This window comes from Bidens hawaiensis, unplaced genomic scaffold (genome assembly GCF_021521415.1).
Source record: "Bidens hawaiensis isolate Kalapana, Puna unplaced genomic scaffold, B.hawaiensis_p1.1 tig00014831_1, whole genome shotgun sequence".
Lineage (NCBI taxonomy): Eukaryota > Viridiplantae > Streptophyta > Magnoliopsida > Asterales > Asteraceae > Bidens > Bidens hawaiensis.
The window spans coordinates 159,536-177,353 of record NW_027492310.1 but is presented as its reverse complement, the minus strand read 5'-3'; the positions used below and the strand labels follow the sequence as shown (position 1 = coordinate 177,353).

Sequence of the window (17,818 nt, the reverse complement as noted above, 5' to 3'; positions counted from 1 at the left end):
GATCGAATCCAGTAAGGGGTTTTAAATGTTGTTGATTAAGCAATCCAACAGTAATGTTAAGTTCGGATTTGGATATAATCATACACAACCACCTCAAAGTTATACTCCAGTCACTCCTTATAACTGTGTAGATTAACTTGAAGAAGAAGCAGTTTTTCAAAACAAGTTCCATCAATTGTTTCACTGAATATTGTTCCATTAAAACACGTAAGTCAATATGAAATAAGGAACTGGTATCAAACAACTGATTCTTCACAATGATTCAAACCAATTTGTGTTAGTAAACTGACTAGTCAACGGTCAGCTGTTGACCATATGTCATCAATATTTTCAAAAACTGTTGAATTTTTTTCTAAAACAACTGATGTGATCAAACCATCAGTAGTTTTGACAAAAACAACTAAAGAGTCACACACAACTAATGCATTTAAGGAAACAGTAGTTTCAAATAATTAAGAATCTTCAAAGCTTGTAGCAACTGCTCATGCATTCATTCCAAGATCAGTTGTTACACAAACTGAACATGTTCAAAGTTAAAACTCATCTAACTTTTGTATTTGGATACAAGTCACCAGGAATAGTGGTTGTTGATAGATTGGGTGTGACTAAGAAAATAACTTTAAAAACGATCAAAAGAAACCTTTGTTTCCAAATCCCTATGATATATGTAAGAAAAACAATCATCTAACTGAAGATTGTAAATTCTTAAAAGTTGTTCATAACAAGAAAATTGTTGTAACTCCTGATGTGTGCATAAAAGGTCAAGTTATACACCTAAAAAGAAAGTTCAGTTTGAAAGTGTTGAAACACATGTTACTATGGCATTAAAGAACATCCTATGTTCAAGAATTGTTCAAGTAACAGATGCTCCGCCCACTAGTATCTTACCAAAGCAAAAAACTATTTTGAATAATCAAATAGTTGTTTCACAAAGTGCAGAGATCAAAATGTTGATGTAGAATCAAAAATAGTTGATGAATCTTCAACATAAAATGGATCTATCTTCCTCAAATAAGCAACCCAAGACTAGAGGGGCTTGGGTTAATCCTTCTAACTAATTTTCTTTAAATGTGCAGAGAGCTTTCACATGCCTTGAAAGCTTATGGTATGTTGATAGTGGAGGCTCTAGGCATATGATAGGGAACATATCCCTTCTCTCTGAATTCAAGAAACATGGAGGGGGGAGATGTATCCTTTGGAAATGATGAAAAGGGAAGTGTGTTAGACTCAGGTAAAGTGGAAGCTGGTAAGTTAATATTTGACAGTGTTAACTTGATTGACAAGTTGAAATTCAATTTGTTAAGCGTTGTGTGATAAGGGATATAGTGCATTTTTTTACTAAGAAAACATGCAAAATTGTCAACTCTAACTACGTTATGGATATTGAAAACCTGGTCGCAGAAAACACTTTGTTAACTGCAAACAGAAGTGGCAATGTCTACACCGTAGACATGTATAAGGTTAACAAAATCCCTATTGCAACATGTATATTTAGCAGAACATCAATCAAAGAAAAAAATCTATGGCATAGGAGATTAGGCCATGTTTATTTACAAACAATTAACAATCTAACCAAGAAACAACAGGTTAGAGGCTTACCTGTCAAAGAATATGTTTGTGATGAAAGTTGTGTTGCATGCTTGAAAGGCAAACAACATAATGTTTCATATAAATCCATTGAAGAATACAAAATGACTGCTTTTTTTAATCTCTTACACATGGACCTTTTTGGACCAGTCAGAATAGTGAGTCTAGGAAAGAAAATGTATTGTCTTGTGATTGTAGATGATTACTCAAGATTCACTTCGACATTCTTCTTTCATTCAAAGGATGAAACAGCTGAAAAGATTAAGAACTTCATTGTACAAGTGGAGAAACAATTTGATCTATCTATTAAAATCCTAAAGAGTGACACTGGAATTGAGTTCAAATATAAAGAGCTAGATACTTTTTGTGCCTCAAAAGGCATTATCAGACAATTCAGCACTCCAAGGCAACCCCAACAGAATGGAGTAGTGGAAAGGAAGAACTGGGGATGGCAATGAAACCCAAGGGGAAACCCGAAACCCGACACAATTAGGACGGGTAATATCCGACTCATTAGGTTTTGGGATTAACTTAGAAAACTTTCGTGGGTTTGGGACGGGTTCGGGATTTGTAATATACCTGATTACCCGACCCGATTACCCAATAACATTAACCCATTTACTCGATTATATACCCGATGTACCCGACATAACTTTTATTATGTTTATATATAGTATACTCTAAATATTTTAAATATATTATTTGTTGAAACTTGTTTATAACAATGAGACATTTTATTTTTATGTTGATATTTATTTGTGATCGATTAGTTATATTTTGTCAAAACCCGATACAAACCTAACGGGTTTTGGGCCAAGTATACCCAATGGGTCTTTTGACAAAAACCCGATTGGAAACCCGAAACCCGGTGGAAAAACCCGAAACCCGACGGGTAAAGACCCGATTAAAACCCAACGGGTTTGGGACGGACTTTCATAACTGGGTATGGGTTTGAGAATACTTAAACCCGACCCATTGTCATCCCTAGAAGAACATGACGCTCAATGAAGTTGCTAGATCCATGCTTCCTAACTCAGGATTACCTTTATATTTTTGGGCTGAAGCAATCAACACTACTAGTTTTGTCTAGAATATAATTTTGATAAATCAAAGACATGAGAAAACAACTTATGAAATTTTGTATAAAATTAAACTATTAATCTTGTTTTTCAAATCCTTTGGTTGCCCATGCTTTATTTTAAATTTGATAGACTCGGTTTCAAAATTTGCAGCCAAAGTGGATAATGGTTACTTTCTAGGCTATCCATCTACTTCTAAAGCCTATAGAGTTTTCAACTCTAGAACAAAGGCTAAAAAAGAAACATTAAATATTAAATTTAATGAAATTTTTTATTTAAAAATTCCTTCTGATCCAGCTGGTTTGTTCAATCTTGATATCTTAAAGTATGAGCCTAAAATTGATGAATCTGCTAATGCAGGTATTCAATCTGAAAGGCTATATATATTTGAAGATTTAGATATAGAGAGCAACACTTTCATTCAATCTACTGATCATGTGCAATTTGTTGATCTTGGAACTTAAGAAAGTGTAACTACTGATGTTCAACTAAATGAAATCCAAAATGAACTTCCTCATCCTACTTTTGGAAGTTCATCAGCTGTTTAGCGGTTGTTTACCTCTAATGCCTCCACATTTAACAAATGTTTCCTCAACAGTTGTTTCACCAACAACTTCGTCAAACACAAAAGGGACATTATTCCTTATGTGTTTGATCCTACCCATCCTCAAGACCGGATAATTGGTGACATACAACATGATGTTCTCACCCGAAGTCAGTAAGCAAATGTGTGCTTCTTTGTTGGTTTCCTATCTCGACTTGAACTAAGTATCAAATTGCTTTAAGAGAAAACAGTTAGGTAGAAGCTATGCAAAAGGAACTCTTGCAGTTCACAGAGATACATGTTTAGGAATTATGCCCAAGACCAGCAGAAGTAACACCTATTGGTACAAAATGGGTATTCCATAACAAGACTGATGAGAAAGGGGTTTTTATAAAAAACGAGGCAAGGTTAGTAGTTCAAGGATGCCTACAAGAGGAAGGTATTGACTATGAAGAAACCTTTGCACATGTTGCAAGACTTGAATCCATTAGGTTGTTTCTTGCATATGCAACCACTCATAACATCAAGGTATACCAAATGTATGTTAAAGGAGCATTCAAGAAGAGGTATATCTTACAATCCACCAGGGTTTGAAGATGCATTCAATCCAGACTATGTCTACAAACTAAAGAAAGCAATCTATGGACTCGAACAGGCTCCAAGGGCCTGGTATGATAGAGTTTCCTCATTTTTGATTTCTAATCACTTTAAAGGAGGATAAATTGATAAAACTTTGTTTCTCAAAAGAGAGGGAAAATACTTACTTCTTGTTCAGATTTATGTAGATGTTATCTTATTTGGATCCATAAATCCAAAGTTGTGTGATGATTTTACTAAAGTCATGAAATACGAATTTGAAATGAGTAACATGGGCGAGTTACAATATTTTTTGGGCTTGTAAGTCAAACAAACTAAAACAGGACTTTTTCTACGTCAATCAAAATATGTTAAAATCTCCTTGAAAATTTTAAAATGACTTGTAAAGCAAGTTCCACACCCATGAGTAAAATCGATACATTATCTGATGAAACTGGTGAATATGTCGATCAAACCCGGTACAGATTAATGATTGTATTTAATGTATCTAACTACATCTAGGCCTGATATAATGCATGCAACATGTGTGTGTGCAAGATATCAAGTTTCACCAAGGGAATCTTACTTAAGTGTTGTCAAAGGATATTTAGATACCTCAAAGGTGCACTACCTTGGGTATCTAGTATCCATCCAGCACAAAGACTTAGCTTGTTGGTTTTGCAGAAAGTGATTATGCAGGTTGTCAAATGACAAGAAAGTCAACATTTGGAGGATGCCAGTTCTTTGGAGATGCATTGGTGTCTTGGCACAGCAAGAAGCAAACTATTGTTTCAAACTCAACTGCTGAGTATATTGATGCTATAAGTTGCACAACTCAACTACTTTGGCTACAAAACCAGTCACTGGATTATGGGATAATAGCTTTGAAAACTCCATTAAAATTGGATAATCAAGCTGCTTTGAACTTCATCCAATTTCCAGTTCAGCATTCAACAACCAAACACATTGAGATCAGACGTCACTTCATTAGAGATTGCTATGGAAAAAGTTTTTATTTCAATTGAACATGTTTCATCTGAAAATCAGTGAGCTAATGTGTTTACAAAAGCACTTGACTGAGCAAATTTTCAAATACTGATTTCCAGATTAGGAATGTTAAATCTTTGAATAATCATTTTTTGCAAAATCAAAACAGTTGTTTGCAACTGACTCATGATCATAAAACGGATTCAAATTTTTCAAAAAAAAAAAAGACTGTTTATACATCCTTTGATGTATAACACAATGGAAAACTGTCGTTTTCAAAAATAATCATAAATTTTTCTTTAAACTATTGATTAATGTTTTAAAAAATATTGCTTTTCTAAACTACTGTTTAAAGCATTTGTTTCTCAAACTACTGATGTAAATCAGTAGTTTTTAAAAATACTAATAAGTTTTATTCAAAACTACTGGTCAAAGAAAAGCAACAATTGTTTCACCTTTCAATAATTGTTTCGGTTTACTAGCCGTTGTTTCAATAGAACATTGGTTTCAACGGTAACATTTAACCACCCACTTTTATAAACGCCTAAACCCTCACCAATTACAAATTACCTTCCATAATCATTTTTCTTAATTTAAAAGAAAGTTTTTCCCTATATTACACCTTCTAATCTCATAATTCACTCATACAACTTTCTTTCTACCATCATCTTCTTCACATACTCTCCAAATATGGCACAAAACCCTAGAAACCTTCAACTCAAGAACCCTTATAACTGGTTATGATACCTTGTCACCAACCCTAACTACTCTGAGTATCACAACATGATCGGGACAATCACAAGAAGTCGATTTCATAACCTTTTAACGATTGATCTTGATCTTTATCCTCAAACTCTCAATGACTTTTGGAGAATGCTTATATCCAATACGACGTTGATGAAAAGATTTTTTCATCAAAACAATGGTAGGTAAGACAGAGGCACTTGTATCATCATCACTCCTTTCTCAACATTTGGAGTCGAATGATGATCATTTTCCTTCAAAAATTGTTGCACCTATATGGAAGTCTGAATTCACTGAAAGAGGATATTTGGGTTCAACTCAAAAGGCAACACTTTTCAAAAACTTCTTTCCTTCTTCAATGAAGTTTCTTTTTCATACCTTACTTCAGTGTATGTCATGTAAATCCATTGGTTGGAATGAATTGCCATTAAATGTTTAATATTTGGCATATTCGATTCTAACAGGTAAAAATTACTGGTTTTCATTGTGTTAGGTAAGAGTTTGTGACCAAATTGATGAGAAAACGCTTTCAACGAGACTACGTTCGTGCCATAACACTTATACGAGTCAAAAGCATAAGAATTGGGTGAAAATCGATCAAGCATAAGACCAGCTAATGAACAAGCTCGGTTCAGTGTATCTAGCACCGTGTCGCGTGTCATGAAAGGCATAGGCCTTGTTATTCGTAACGCGGCCCACTTGGGTCTTAGCTATTCTTGAATATTGCCGCTTGTTTCGAAGGACTAAGACTTTAGTCTTCGTGTGTCACGACTTAAATGGAATTTGGAGGATTCTCTAGCATTGTTGCATGTCGCCAAGGGAGAGTGTGAACTCTATTGGGATGCAAAAAATTGACAAATTTAGTCTTTATAGTTTGATTAATTCCTTATTAAGCAAGAAAATGAGTAAAATGAAGATTGTCGTCGAAATTGTTAAAGTATAAAACATTAAACAACAATAATAAATACAAAAATAAATAATGGATATAAAATACATCGATTTATTGATAAATGAGGATATGAATTACATCGAAATTTTAAACTGGTCGGGTTTTCAAAATGAAAAATTGACGAATGTCACATCCAAAGCATAACCCATACTACAAGTTATATGGGTAACAATAAAACCTCATAACTAGCTGTTCACTATTCATCCCATAACTTATAATTTAATGTGGTTGTGAGTGAAAATATATGCTATTTAATTAATTATGAGTATATGTGGGGCAATCGATTTTGAAAAATTTATAAAAAGTGACAAATTTTATTGATAAATGTGTATTTTGGTTAAACTATATGGAGGTGGATAGAGATTTCATTGTGAATGCCCTTAGATAGTGTTCAGTATGTAGTAATAAGAGGCGGATTTGAATGAATCATTGCGAATGAATGAAAAAAGAGTGTTTGGTTGGTTAACGGAATAGAATCGCCTATAACCTCGTTCATTCCAATTCATCTAAAATATCTCAAATTCATTCCACCCACGTACTTGTTTTTTTTTGTTTATTACATTCTCTCGTTCACTCTGCATTACCTTCACCACCACCACCGTCCACCCCTGTCACTATCGCTAACCACCACCATTTTCGCCTACCGTTTACGTCCATAGCTACCGACCACAACCCTTGCCACACCACCTACCACCGCCACTCACCACCAATTTTATTTTATTTATTTGTCTTTCTTACTTATCAAACAAAATAGAGTAATAATTGATTCTAATCTCATTTCATAATAACCAATCAAAATATAAAAAACAATAATAAATCCTTTCATTCCTCTATCTATACTATATATAATACATGAGACATGGGCAAATTAAGACACATACTTTTTAAGTAATTTGCAACTTGTAAAACATAATGTACACCTTCAATAGCATGTAAGATAGGGACAAACTTGTCCATTAGAAAATATGCATGGAAATAGTTACAACTTGAACCTTCATATTTACCCATGTATTCCTTTTGATCTTAATTGTAACCAACTTCCCACCAAAGATTTTCCAACAAGCGTAACATTTACATATGTTAATATATTTTTTTAAAAATTGCACCATAAAAATGAGCATTTTATTGCCTTTAATTTGGGTATGGTATTACTATAGTTTTTTTTCAATTAAAAAAAATAACATGTTACGTATGGGCGTTTACAATTCGGTTTTAACGGCTTCTAAGTTAAACTGTGAGACAAACCGTTGGTTTGATTTTTTGTTATTGAAAACCAAAACTGAATCGTCGAAAATTTAAAGTGAATCGTTACCAATGGTTTGGTTTCACGCATTGAGCTTCAATAATAAGTTTATAGTCTGGTTTGGTTTTATATGGCCTATTTTTGGTATAAATTGTAAATTGAATTGTTTGCTATAGTTTGAACATTCAGAAACCTGCTAATCAAAAGTGGTGATTAGTTTAAACGTTTTCAAGTTTCAAACGAACCTTGAACATCCGTAATTGTTACATGATTACTAGAATTTTTGTTTTCCGCCGCATCACGCGGACACCCGTTTAGTATACCTGTGTAGGGTGTGATGATTTGCAATTCAATACAAAACTGGAATAAGTTAAGAACTACTGCCTCCTATAGAATAATAATAATAATAATAATAATAATAATAATAATAAGAAATGGAAAGAGTGGAGTGAGTCATCGAGTGTATCTCCCACCTTCACAAACAAAGACATTGTGAATTAGCAACCCTCTCACCATTCAAATCCAACGACCAAAACCCCACATCACATCCCCTTTTGGGAACTATATATATATATACATAGTTCACCAATGAATCACTAGATAGATGCATTTGCTGAAACAACGCATGTGAAGACACGATGCTCATCCTCCATAACTCTCGTCCACGGATTGTAATTCACCCAAGATTTCAGCATCTCTCTCGCCCCAACAGGTTGATTCGATTTTTATTATATTCATTCTAGACTCCAACATCTTCTTTTATTTGATTTGATCATATATTTGGACACAAACACCAATACCTTATAACATCAAGTTGTTGTTCCAAGGAATTTATATCTATTTTTTCAAATTACCAAAATCAAATCTTCAATTTTGCTGACTATTATTTCACCGATATTCAGTGTTGTCTTAATTAACAACTTTTATGTTAGTGTTTTAAGTCTTAATCACTTCCTACTTGCTACAATATTTATCAGTCTTTAGCAAGTTTCAAAAGCTTAATGCTAAGAAAGTTTACTCAATTGTTACTCTTAAATTGCTATATATATACATAAATTCTTCATCATAAACTACGATGAGAGGGTGAGTTACCGATGCATTATTTTAAATTCATAGTGGTTTAGAGGCTCTCTTCATGTGTTTTTATTTTCCATTGTCTGAACTACCATTGAAACTAAACATCTTTCACCTTCATTACCAATAACAACTTCACATTTTATTTATTTCTTTTTACATAGCTAACACCGTATGCTTTGAAATGTTTTATAAATGGGTAAGTTTTTGTGGAGATTTAGTGCAGTTTTCCAGCTCAGGTTTCCTCAGTTTTTTAGCGTGGGTCCCAACTGCTGATTTACACGCTCGTCCATGTATGGTTGAATGTTTGCATATCATGCCATCATCTTATATCATATTGCACATAGAAGCGAAATACATGGACTTTTTGACTTTCTTTCCATTTTCTGAATTTTCCACTTATCCCAACTGTTGCCATTTCATTTTGTTTTCATAATGTTTTATAAGTTGAAGTCCAGATTGTTGGCAAGACAGTCAATAAGATTGATATGTTGTATAAAACCAAAATATACAAGTATGACTCTTCGATTTAGTTTGTCTGGAAACCATCCAGGCAGTTATAATGATTATATTGTATTTTTGACATCAAATATACTGATTTGGATGCATTGACTGTTTGTTGGAAACTATCTTATGAAAGGTTGACATTATAATATAATAAAATCAGATAATAATGTTGTATTTTTTTGCCTTCTAAGTAAAGATTCATTCATAGTTTTGCATTTTGGACATGACTGGAATCTAAACCTGATTCTCGTATGCTGCTTTCAGAGAATCAATCCCATTTCCATGTAGATGGGTCCGTTCTTCAACCATACATGCAAATACCATGTTCAAGATTTATCGAGGCAAGGTTTTTTTTTTTTTTTTTTTTTTTGTATTTATTAATCTAGAATTATGACCTTTTCTTTTCACTGTTATAATTTACCTTGTATGAGATCCTATGCAATACATTATTTAGTTAATTACTTTTGACACATGTCACACATCTACTTATGAACATGTCATTTGGTTGTGTTTTAATGATATAGATGAGTATTATTGTTGTTATTATTATGATCTTATTTTTATATCCCTAATTAATGTATTAACTGTTTATAAAATGTATTTAAAAATGTACAAAAGTGTTAGCAGGTCAACCCAACCCGACACTGCCCAAATCAGCCCCTCATTGCAGGGCCTCGTTTATTAAACAAGCTTAATTTTAGGCTCGGGCTCATGTAAGCTCGGATCAATTTGAGCTTTTAGCAAGCCGATCTCGAGTAGCTCACAAGTGGCTTGGCTGGTTTCATGCATGTTTCTTACATTTCTTTCCTTTGGCAGAGAAACCAGAGTTCAACAGTATTAAAGCATCACATAACATGGGGTTTGAGATGAAAAATCCCGAGTCATGTTTCTTGAAAGTGAAACTAACAGATTATCCTCAGGTGTGCATTATTTGATAGGTATCTGTAATATGATCCATTTGAACAGATGAGTTAATAAATTCTGCAGGTGCATCAGACAAAGACCAAGATCATCATGGCAGCTTTTGTGTCTTGCCTAGTTGTCAGATTAATACAACAACATCATGGGAAAGTAGTTCTGCGATATCTGGTCTCTTGTGTTATTCAATCATTTGCAGCTACAAGTTTGCCTTTTGCATGCATCTCTAATTCTCTCGATAAACCTACTCGTCTGCAATTGGATGTATCTCTTCCCTCATTGCATGACATCCAATGGAGCTTTTCACGCCTCATGTATTTGTTCAACATCCAGCTTGAGAGAAACGTGTCTACGTAAGTTCAATAAACATGCATTGTGTGTGTGTGTGGGGGGGGGGGGGGGATACCAAAAAGGCCACGTGTCCTAAGAAGGAAAGGGTAATTGTGTAAACAAATTATTTGTGCGCACATAAAATGCCATGTTGAAAAAAAACTACAGTTTTTTACACCTAGGCGCCAATAAAACGCCATGTTTTAATAATCAAAGCACCCTGTAAAAATAAATTAAAACATTTGGACACTAATAAAATACCATATTGAAATAAATTAATTTTTTTTTGCTATAATTTAAAAAAAAATAGTAACATACAAAAAAGTTATTCATGTTTAAAAGATGGCGAAAATAGAAAAAAAATCAATAAAGTGGACTATTACCCTTTTGCACCTCGCGAAATTTTGCTTGAAAATGAGTCTCTGATGAATTTAGTTATGGATACTTTTGCAGGTTCTTGATTGTTCTTCTTGGAGCTTGTTTCTCATTTGTCTTTATTGGTGGTTTACTCTTTTATAAGTACAGGTATTGCTTTTATAATTCTAAGAATCATTTTGATGTAACGCATTCATGATAATAAGTCCTTGGAGCAACCAATAATCAACTTTTGGCATCCTAAATTTGTAGCAATCCTAAAAAAATTTGAACATTTTTTATTTGATCAATAATTTGAAGATATTCATCTGTCTTGACCTGTGTAGGCGTAATACACAGTCATTTGAGGACTGTCTTTGGGAAGCATGGGCATGTTTATGCTCTTCATCAACTCATCTAAAAGTGAGATTTCATTTCAAAATCAATATCATAAACTAAATAAAAAAAACATGTATTTAACATCTGATACATTTGATCATGTTCTATGCAGCAAAGAACTAGGGTTGAACGTGTTATTGGGTTTGTTCTTGCTATATGGGGCATATTGTTTTACTCTCGCTTATTAGGCACAATGACAGAACAGTTCAGAGTAAGTTCTTGAACCCTTAAAATTAGAATTTAAGTTCACTTTACCTTTACTTATATATATAATGTGTTCATTTGTACAGCATAACATGCAAAAGCTTAGAGAAGGAGCACAAATCCAAGTTCTAGAGAGTGATCATATAATAATTTGTGGAGTTAATAGTCATTTGAGCTTCATATTGAAGCAATTAAACAAGTACCATGAGTTTTCTGTGCGATTAGGTACAGCTACAACTAGGTAATCCGTAATGTCTAATAAGATTTTGTATTCTGATATCTATACGTTATAGAAGTTTAATAGATGTTTAAAAATGTAAAAACAGGAGGCAAAGAATTCTTCTTTTATCTGACATTCCAAGGAAACAAATCGACAAAACGGTTGATAATATTTCAAAAGATCTTCATCATATTGATGTCCTTACAAAGAGGTATTTTTAATATTATCACATTTTTTTATTAGATTTCTTCCATCTTTATTTTGTTTCTTGTTTGTTTGGTATGCAGTTGCAGTCTAAGCTTAACAAAATCATTCCAAAGGGCTGCAGCCAATAAAGCACGCGCCATAATAATATTGCCAACTAAGGGTGATAGGTAATGTGTGATGATACCAGTAACTATATTATTATAATAATAGTTTTTGAATTGATACCATAATAGATTTCTTTTTGGAGTTGTTAGGTATGGAATTGATACAGACGCTTTCCTGTCGGTTCTTGCTCTTCAACCGATTTCAGACATGGAATCTGTTCCAGCAATTGTTGAGGTAAATGTTTATATCTTTCCCAATGTAGTTATAAATTTATTTATAAAAAATTACTTTTAATTACTTGCAGGTTTCTAGCCCTAATACATGTGAGCTATTAAAGTCAATCTCAGGGTTAAATGTAGAGCCTGTGGAAAATGTGACATCAAAGTTATTTGTTCAATGCTCTCGACAGAAGGGGCTCGTGAAGATATATAGACATTTGCTCAATTACAGAAGTACCCTCCAACTGCTTACTGAAATTTAGTGATAAAATGCTAAACTTACAAACTTGATGATGAAATTGTTTTGCAGAAAACGTATTCAATCTTTGCAGTTTTCCTCATTTAGCAGGATTGAAGTACGGTCAGCTAAGAATTGGATTTCAAGAGGTTTGTTTTTGATTGCTTGTTTTACTTCTCAATTATCTGACATTTGCTTTATTATATACTTTTTATTCAGGCTGTTGTTTGTGGTCTTTATAAGAACGGGAAGGTAAATTTCCATCCAATGGACAATGAAGTTTTGGATGAAGATGATAAAGTATGTCTCAGTAATTAAGTTTTTAATTAGTTTATGATTTTATACTAAATATTAACAACCCCTATAATAACTACAAAAATCGAAAACATTGGTTTTATAGGTATTATTCATCGGCCCTGTTAATGGGAAGAAAACACAGATTTCGTACTTTAGTTCTATTAAAGAAGAAGAAGAAATTGACCCTCACAATCTTCAAGTTTTAAAAGAGATTGGTGAAGATACTCCGCATAATGCTATTCAGATGGCAAAAGCTCGGTTGAATAAAATTGTCAAACGTCCAGCAAAACAGGATTCAAAGGTAAAATAGTCATTTGCATTAGCCTTGTTAAGTTTGAGGGGAAACAAATATAATAAATTTGAGTGATAAATACAGGGATCAGACTCGAGTGTGGGCCCAAAAGAATGCATACTATTACTCGGGTGGCGCGCAGATGTTGTGGAAATGGTTGAGGAATATGATAATTACCTAGGACCTGGAAGTGTAGTGGTATGCTTCGTTTTTTTTTCTAAGAGTGTTTGTTGGTGGAAAAAGTATTTACCAAAATGGGTGATTTGAAAAATATCTACCATTACCAAAAGAGTTTTTTTTTTCCCCTTAATTTCTTATATTTAATTAAGATATTATAGTTTTTTCTTTTTATTTTTAATTAAATCAAGCTATTATCCTTTTTCTTTTTAATTTTTTTTAAATTAATTATATTTGTAGAAAGTAAATTAGTAATATATGGTATTATTTACTGGAATAGCTTTAGAACAAGTTTATTTACAAGACAGGTAAATGTTTTGAATAGTTATTTGAGAAATAAATATTTAATCATTTAACTAATGATGGGATGATTCAGTTGAGGACTCTGAATGCCATAAACATACTAAATAATCAACCTCGACCACTAATTTCCTTTTGATCTTAAAATGTGTAAAAAAATGATATAATGGTTAAATGTTAATTAGTTTTACCTTTTGAGTTAATTGTTTGTATGACATTCACATATGTGGGTTAAAGAACTTAGTACAAAATATGTACATGTTTAGGTTATAAATTATTTATTCTAGGATATGTACATATGTAAAAAATTGTCATTTTACTAATTATAATTTATAAGCACATGTGTAGATCAATAGTTACAGGATATGTACTTATGCAGGCTTAATAATTAAGGTTTGAAGGGACGATTGAAGAAAAATAATAATAATAATAAAAATGATAATTATTGTTCTTTGTTTGTATTTTTTATTATTATTTTTTATAGAATGTCATAAAGATTACATAACGAACATAAAACGTTAAATTGGTCATAGCTAATACACATTTGATGTGCTTTTCCAACCTATGATGCATCAATACCTTTGAACTATTGCGTTTTTGTTAGTCATTTTGTTTAGCATTAACGTATAAGTATCATCATGTAGGAGATTTTGTCAGATGTACCAATTGAAGAAAGAGAACGAACATACAAATTTTCTGGTCATCGCAAGTTAAAAAATGTTAAAGTCATACACAAGGTACAGTCTCAGAGCTATATTTTCATGATAAATTATTTAATTAACATATAAATTTATATATATGCAACGTGAAAAACAGGTCGGAAACCCAAGGAACTATGATAACTTAAAAGAGACCATTGAACACACTCAAAAGTCACATAAGAAAGGAGAAGAGGTTCCATTCTCAGTAGTAGTCATATCGGACCGAGAGTGGCTTCTTGAAGGTAATTGATTAAAACGGGTTCGGGTCGGGTTGGATTGACGGTCATTGACCCGCAAATTATAATCGTTTTGGTTGTTGTTACAGATCCATTAGGAGCTGATAAGCAGTCTGCTTATTCGCTCCTTCTTGCAGAAAGCATTTGTCAAAAGCTTGGTGTCAAGGTGTGTGGGTCCTACACGCTTGCAAGTTTCTCTTTTAATGAGAAAATTGCACAAATGGTCCCTGCGGTTTGACCATATTGCTTGTTTGGTTTCCAGACTCTAAAAGGTGCAAAATTAGTCCAAACATTTGTGAGAGGGTTCGCATGTTTAGTCCCTACCGTTAATCCCAGTTAGTTTTTAACGGAAAAGTGATGTCATGTGTCATCCATGTGAGGGCAATTGTGTCTTTTCAAGTTAGGAACCCTGCTAAAATACTCTTTCAAACTCCAGAACTCCTACCCTGATTTCATCACCTACGATTATGCACTGAACCTTCGAGGAACCTCATCACCTTCGAGCACAGGGAAAGCATAATACACTGGTTCAAAATTTGAAAAGGCACGGTTACCCTCACATGAATGGCACATGATCACACTATCTGAGATTAATAGTAGGAACTAAATGTGTAACCCTCTTACAAATGTTTGGACTAAGTTTGCAATTTTTAAAATTTGGGGACCAAACTTGCAATATGGTCATACAACAGGGACCATTTGTGAAACTTTCTCTTTTATATATATTTTGTATATGTAGGTTAGCTATAAACTATATGGAACTGTTTACATTCATTGAGATACAATTGTTTGTTGACTTCTTAACTATAGGTTCAAAATCTAGTTGCAGAAATTGTTGACTCAAAATTGGGAAAACAGGTACTTTATTTATTTTTTTTTACAGTTAAAACTTGGTGTTTTCTCGTTTTATTTAAACCAGTTGAAACTTGATGTGTTCGTGGTTTAGATTACAAGAATCAAGCCGGCATTAACTTACATTGCAGCTGAGGAAATAATGAGCCTTGTGACAGCTCAAGGTTGTATATAAACTCCATTTTTTATAAGTATTTGTTTATGCAAAAATTATTTTTCGACTAATTCAGTTTTGTTTTGAAACAGTGGCTGAAAACAGTGAATTGAATGCAGTTTGGAAAGACATTTTAGATGCAGATGGAGATGAAATTTATGTCAAGGTAACAATGTAACATCATGCTTGAGGATTTTATCTTTGCAATGTTTATTTTTAAAAACTTTATATATTTCAATTACGGGTGGCAAATTAGGCTAGGCGGGTTAGGTCAAAATTACATTTTTTTGGGTCAAACGGGTAAAGTTTTAGAATGGGTCAAACGGGCTAGTGAGATTGGCTTGACCCGCCTATAAGTAGTAAAATGTGATTACAAAATTAGTATTAAAATAGCTAACCAATTGTTTCGAATACATCAATTTAGGAGGTTGTAAGAATTTGTTTAGAGTTTAGACACGTTACCTTTTTTTTTTCTAACCATTATCCATTTGGTTGATGGCTTGATGCATTATTTGTCAACAAAAAGTCAAAATAACTAATTCAGCTCTAGAAAGTCAAATTAGTGACTCTAGTTGGTTGATGCATTCTGCCAACAGGACACTAATATTAACTAATTCGACACTAAAAAAGTCAAAATAGTGACTACTTAATTGATGCATTATCTGTCAACAGGACACTGGCAGTAATTAATTTGACACTAAAATAAGTTAAAATAACTAATATGACACTAAAATAGTCAAAGTATTGACTTAAATTTGTTAATGCATTTTCCGATCAACAGGACATTGGACTCTACATGAAGGAAGACGAGCATTTGTCGTTTTCCGAGCTTTCTGAAAGAGCACGTTTAAGGAGAGAAGTCGCCATTGGTTATGTGAAAAACAACAAGAAGGTGGTGTTACTAATTTCTTCATACCAATTATTATTATTATTATTTCTTTATGAAACAGAAAAATTGTTGATACATGGTTCTTGGTTGCAGGTGATTAACCCGATTCCAAAGTCCGAGCCTCTGAATCTTGAAGTGAGTGATTCTTTGATAGTTATATCAGAGCTTGAAGGGGAACAGCCTGAAATGTTACCGACGAAACTGTGATTTATGGCTCCTTGCTTCAATTTTCGCTCTTGCATGGTACTTATTAGATTAAATTAAATTTTGAGTTAGAAACCAAAGTGGTAACTTCTTTATAATTTAATTTACATTAATGGGAAATGATCTTCCCATGTAGATAGATAGATGCTCAGTTCAAAAGAAAATGTAAACAAAGTGCTAACTTTTCTATATGATGATTTAAGAAAAGAAGGTGCATCACTTTATAGTTTATACAATTGCTCTTTTTCAACAGCCTGAAAAAAGTTTAATAATGTCACAAGAATACAATTTAGAATCATTCTACTTCTTGGTTTCTTTTAAATAAGTTGAAGCGGTTTTTATGTTTTATGTAGAGGGTGTTTATTGTTAGATTTTGATGGTTTTGGGTTTTAGGTTAAACTGTTGGTAACGGCGTTCAACTTTTTTGTCTTTTATGACACTTTACATTTGGCATGGGTTGGGATGACCTTAAACAATTTAAGCCATTGTGACATTGTCTTAAAGATGTTAAGTACATTTTATTTCAAGGTAGTCTTTCAAGACATAAGTTGAAGGTTATTCGAAACGCCATTGAAAAAATTTTACTTATCTATTTATCTATATAATTGTCTACCATAAAATCTTAGGTGTCATTCTTAGGTTGTTTCCTCATTTTCTAGAGTCACCAGATTGCTTGATTTATAAATGAAGGCTTCTCATGCATTTGACCCGAATTCGTGGGTATCGGTCTCACCAAACCCGGATACTCTTTAAATGGGTTATAGCATCTCATTTATTTGTAAACTATTTCATAATCAAACAATAATTTTCGCGGGTCATGGGTCTCACCAAACCCTGATAGTCTTTAAATGGGTTATAACATCTCATTTATTTGTAAACTATTTCATAATCAAACAATAATGTACGCGGGTCATGGTTCTCACCAAACCCGGATAACCCTTAAACGGGTTATAACATCTCATTTATTTGTGAAATAACCCCTTAATCATCAAAGAATAATTTTCACGGGTTATGGGTCTTACCAAACTCTAATAGCCCTCAAATGGATTATAAGATCTCATTTATTGATAAACACTTTCATCATCAACCCTTAATTTAATTTATCTGCTTTACATGTTCTCCGCTGTTGGTCTATCATTTCCATCGTCGTTAATCTTCTGTACTACCCACCATCGTCAACCACATCAACGCCCCTTTTTTCATTAGACAAATATTTGTGTTCATGTTTGTACA

The 17,818-nt window shown here is 33.1% G+C and overlaps 1 protein-coding gene across 2 annotated transcripts; it reads left to right on the top strand.

Annotated features, from left to right (window-relative positions):
- The first annotated feature begins 8,298 nt into the window (after positions 1–8,298).
- LOC143547794 (putative ion channel POLLUX-like 2) lies at positions 8,299–17,053 on the top strand. Of its 2 annotated transcripts, XM_077039125.1 has the most exons (24): positions 8,299–8,421; positions 9,555–9,631; positions 10,107–10,210; positions 10,278–10,561; positions 10,992–11,063; positions 11,240–11,315; positions 11,404–11,502; positions 11,582–11,736; positions 11,822–11,926; positions 12,003–12,089; positions 12,177–12,261; positions 12,332–12,479; positions 12,556–12,632; positions 12,703–12,783; positions 12,884–13,081; positions 13,157–13,270; positions 14,194–14,286; positions 14,366–14,492; positions 14,576–14,652; positions 15,297–15,344; positions 15,433–15,502; positions 15,585–15,658; positions 16,274–16,384; positions 16,475–17,053. In XM_077039125.1, exons 1-24 carry the CDS (start codon positions 8,348–8,350, stop codon positions 16,586–16,588), a joined length of 2,550 nt encoding a protein of 849 aa, XP_076895240.1. In that variant the 5' UTR covers positions 8,299–8,347; the 3' UTR covers positions 16,589–17,053. The 2 variants fall into 2 exon arrangements, with proteins under 2 accessions (XP_076895240.1, XP_076895241.1); XM_077039126.1 differs by lacking the exons at positions 8,299–8,421; positions 9,555–9,631 and having other exon boundaries at positions 10,105–10,210; positions 10,257–10,561; positions 16,475–17,052.
- Positions 17,054–17,818: the final 765 nt, after the last annotated feature.

Excerpts from the sequence above, each read along its gene's own strand:
- LOC143547794 (XM_077039125.1), top strand. The coding sequence starts at position 8,348 with ATGCTCATCCTCCATAACTCTCGTCCACGGATTGTAATTCACCCAAGA. Across the intron at positions 11,737-11,821 it reads TTAGGTACAGCTACAACTAG|GAGGCAAAGAATTCTTCTTT; the intron begins GTAATCCGTAAT and ends ATGTAAAAACAG. Across the intron at positions 12,480-12,555 it reads ACATTTGCTCAATTACAGAA|AAAACGTATTCAATCTTTGC; the intron begins GTACCCTCCAAC and ends ATTGTTTTGCAG.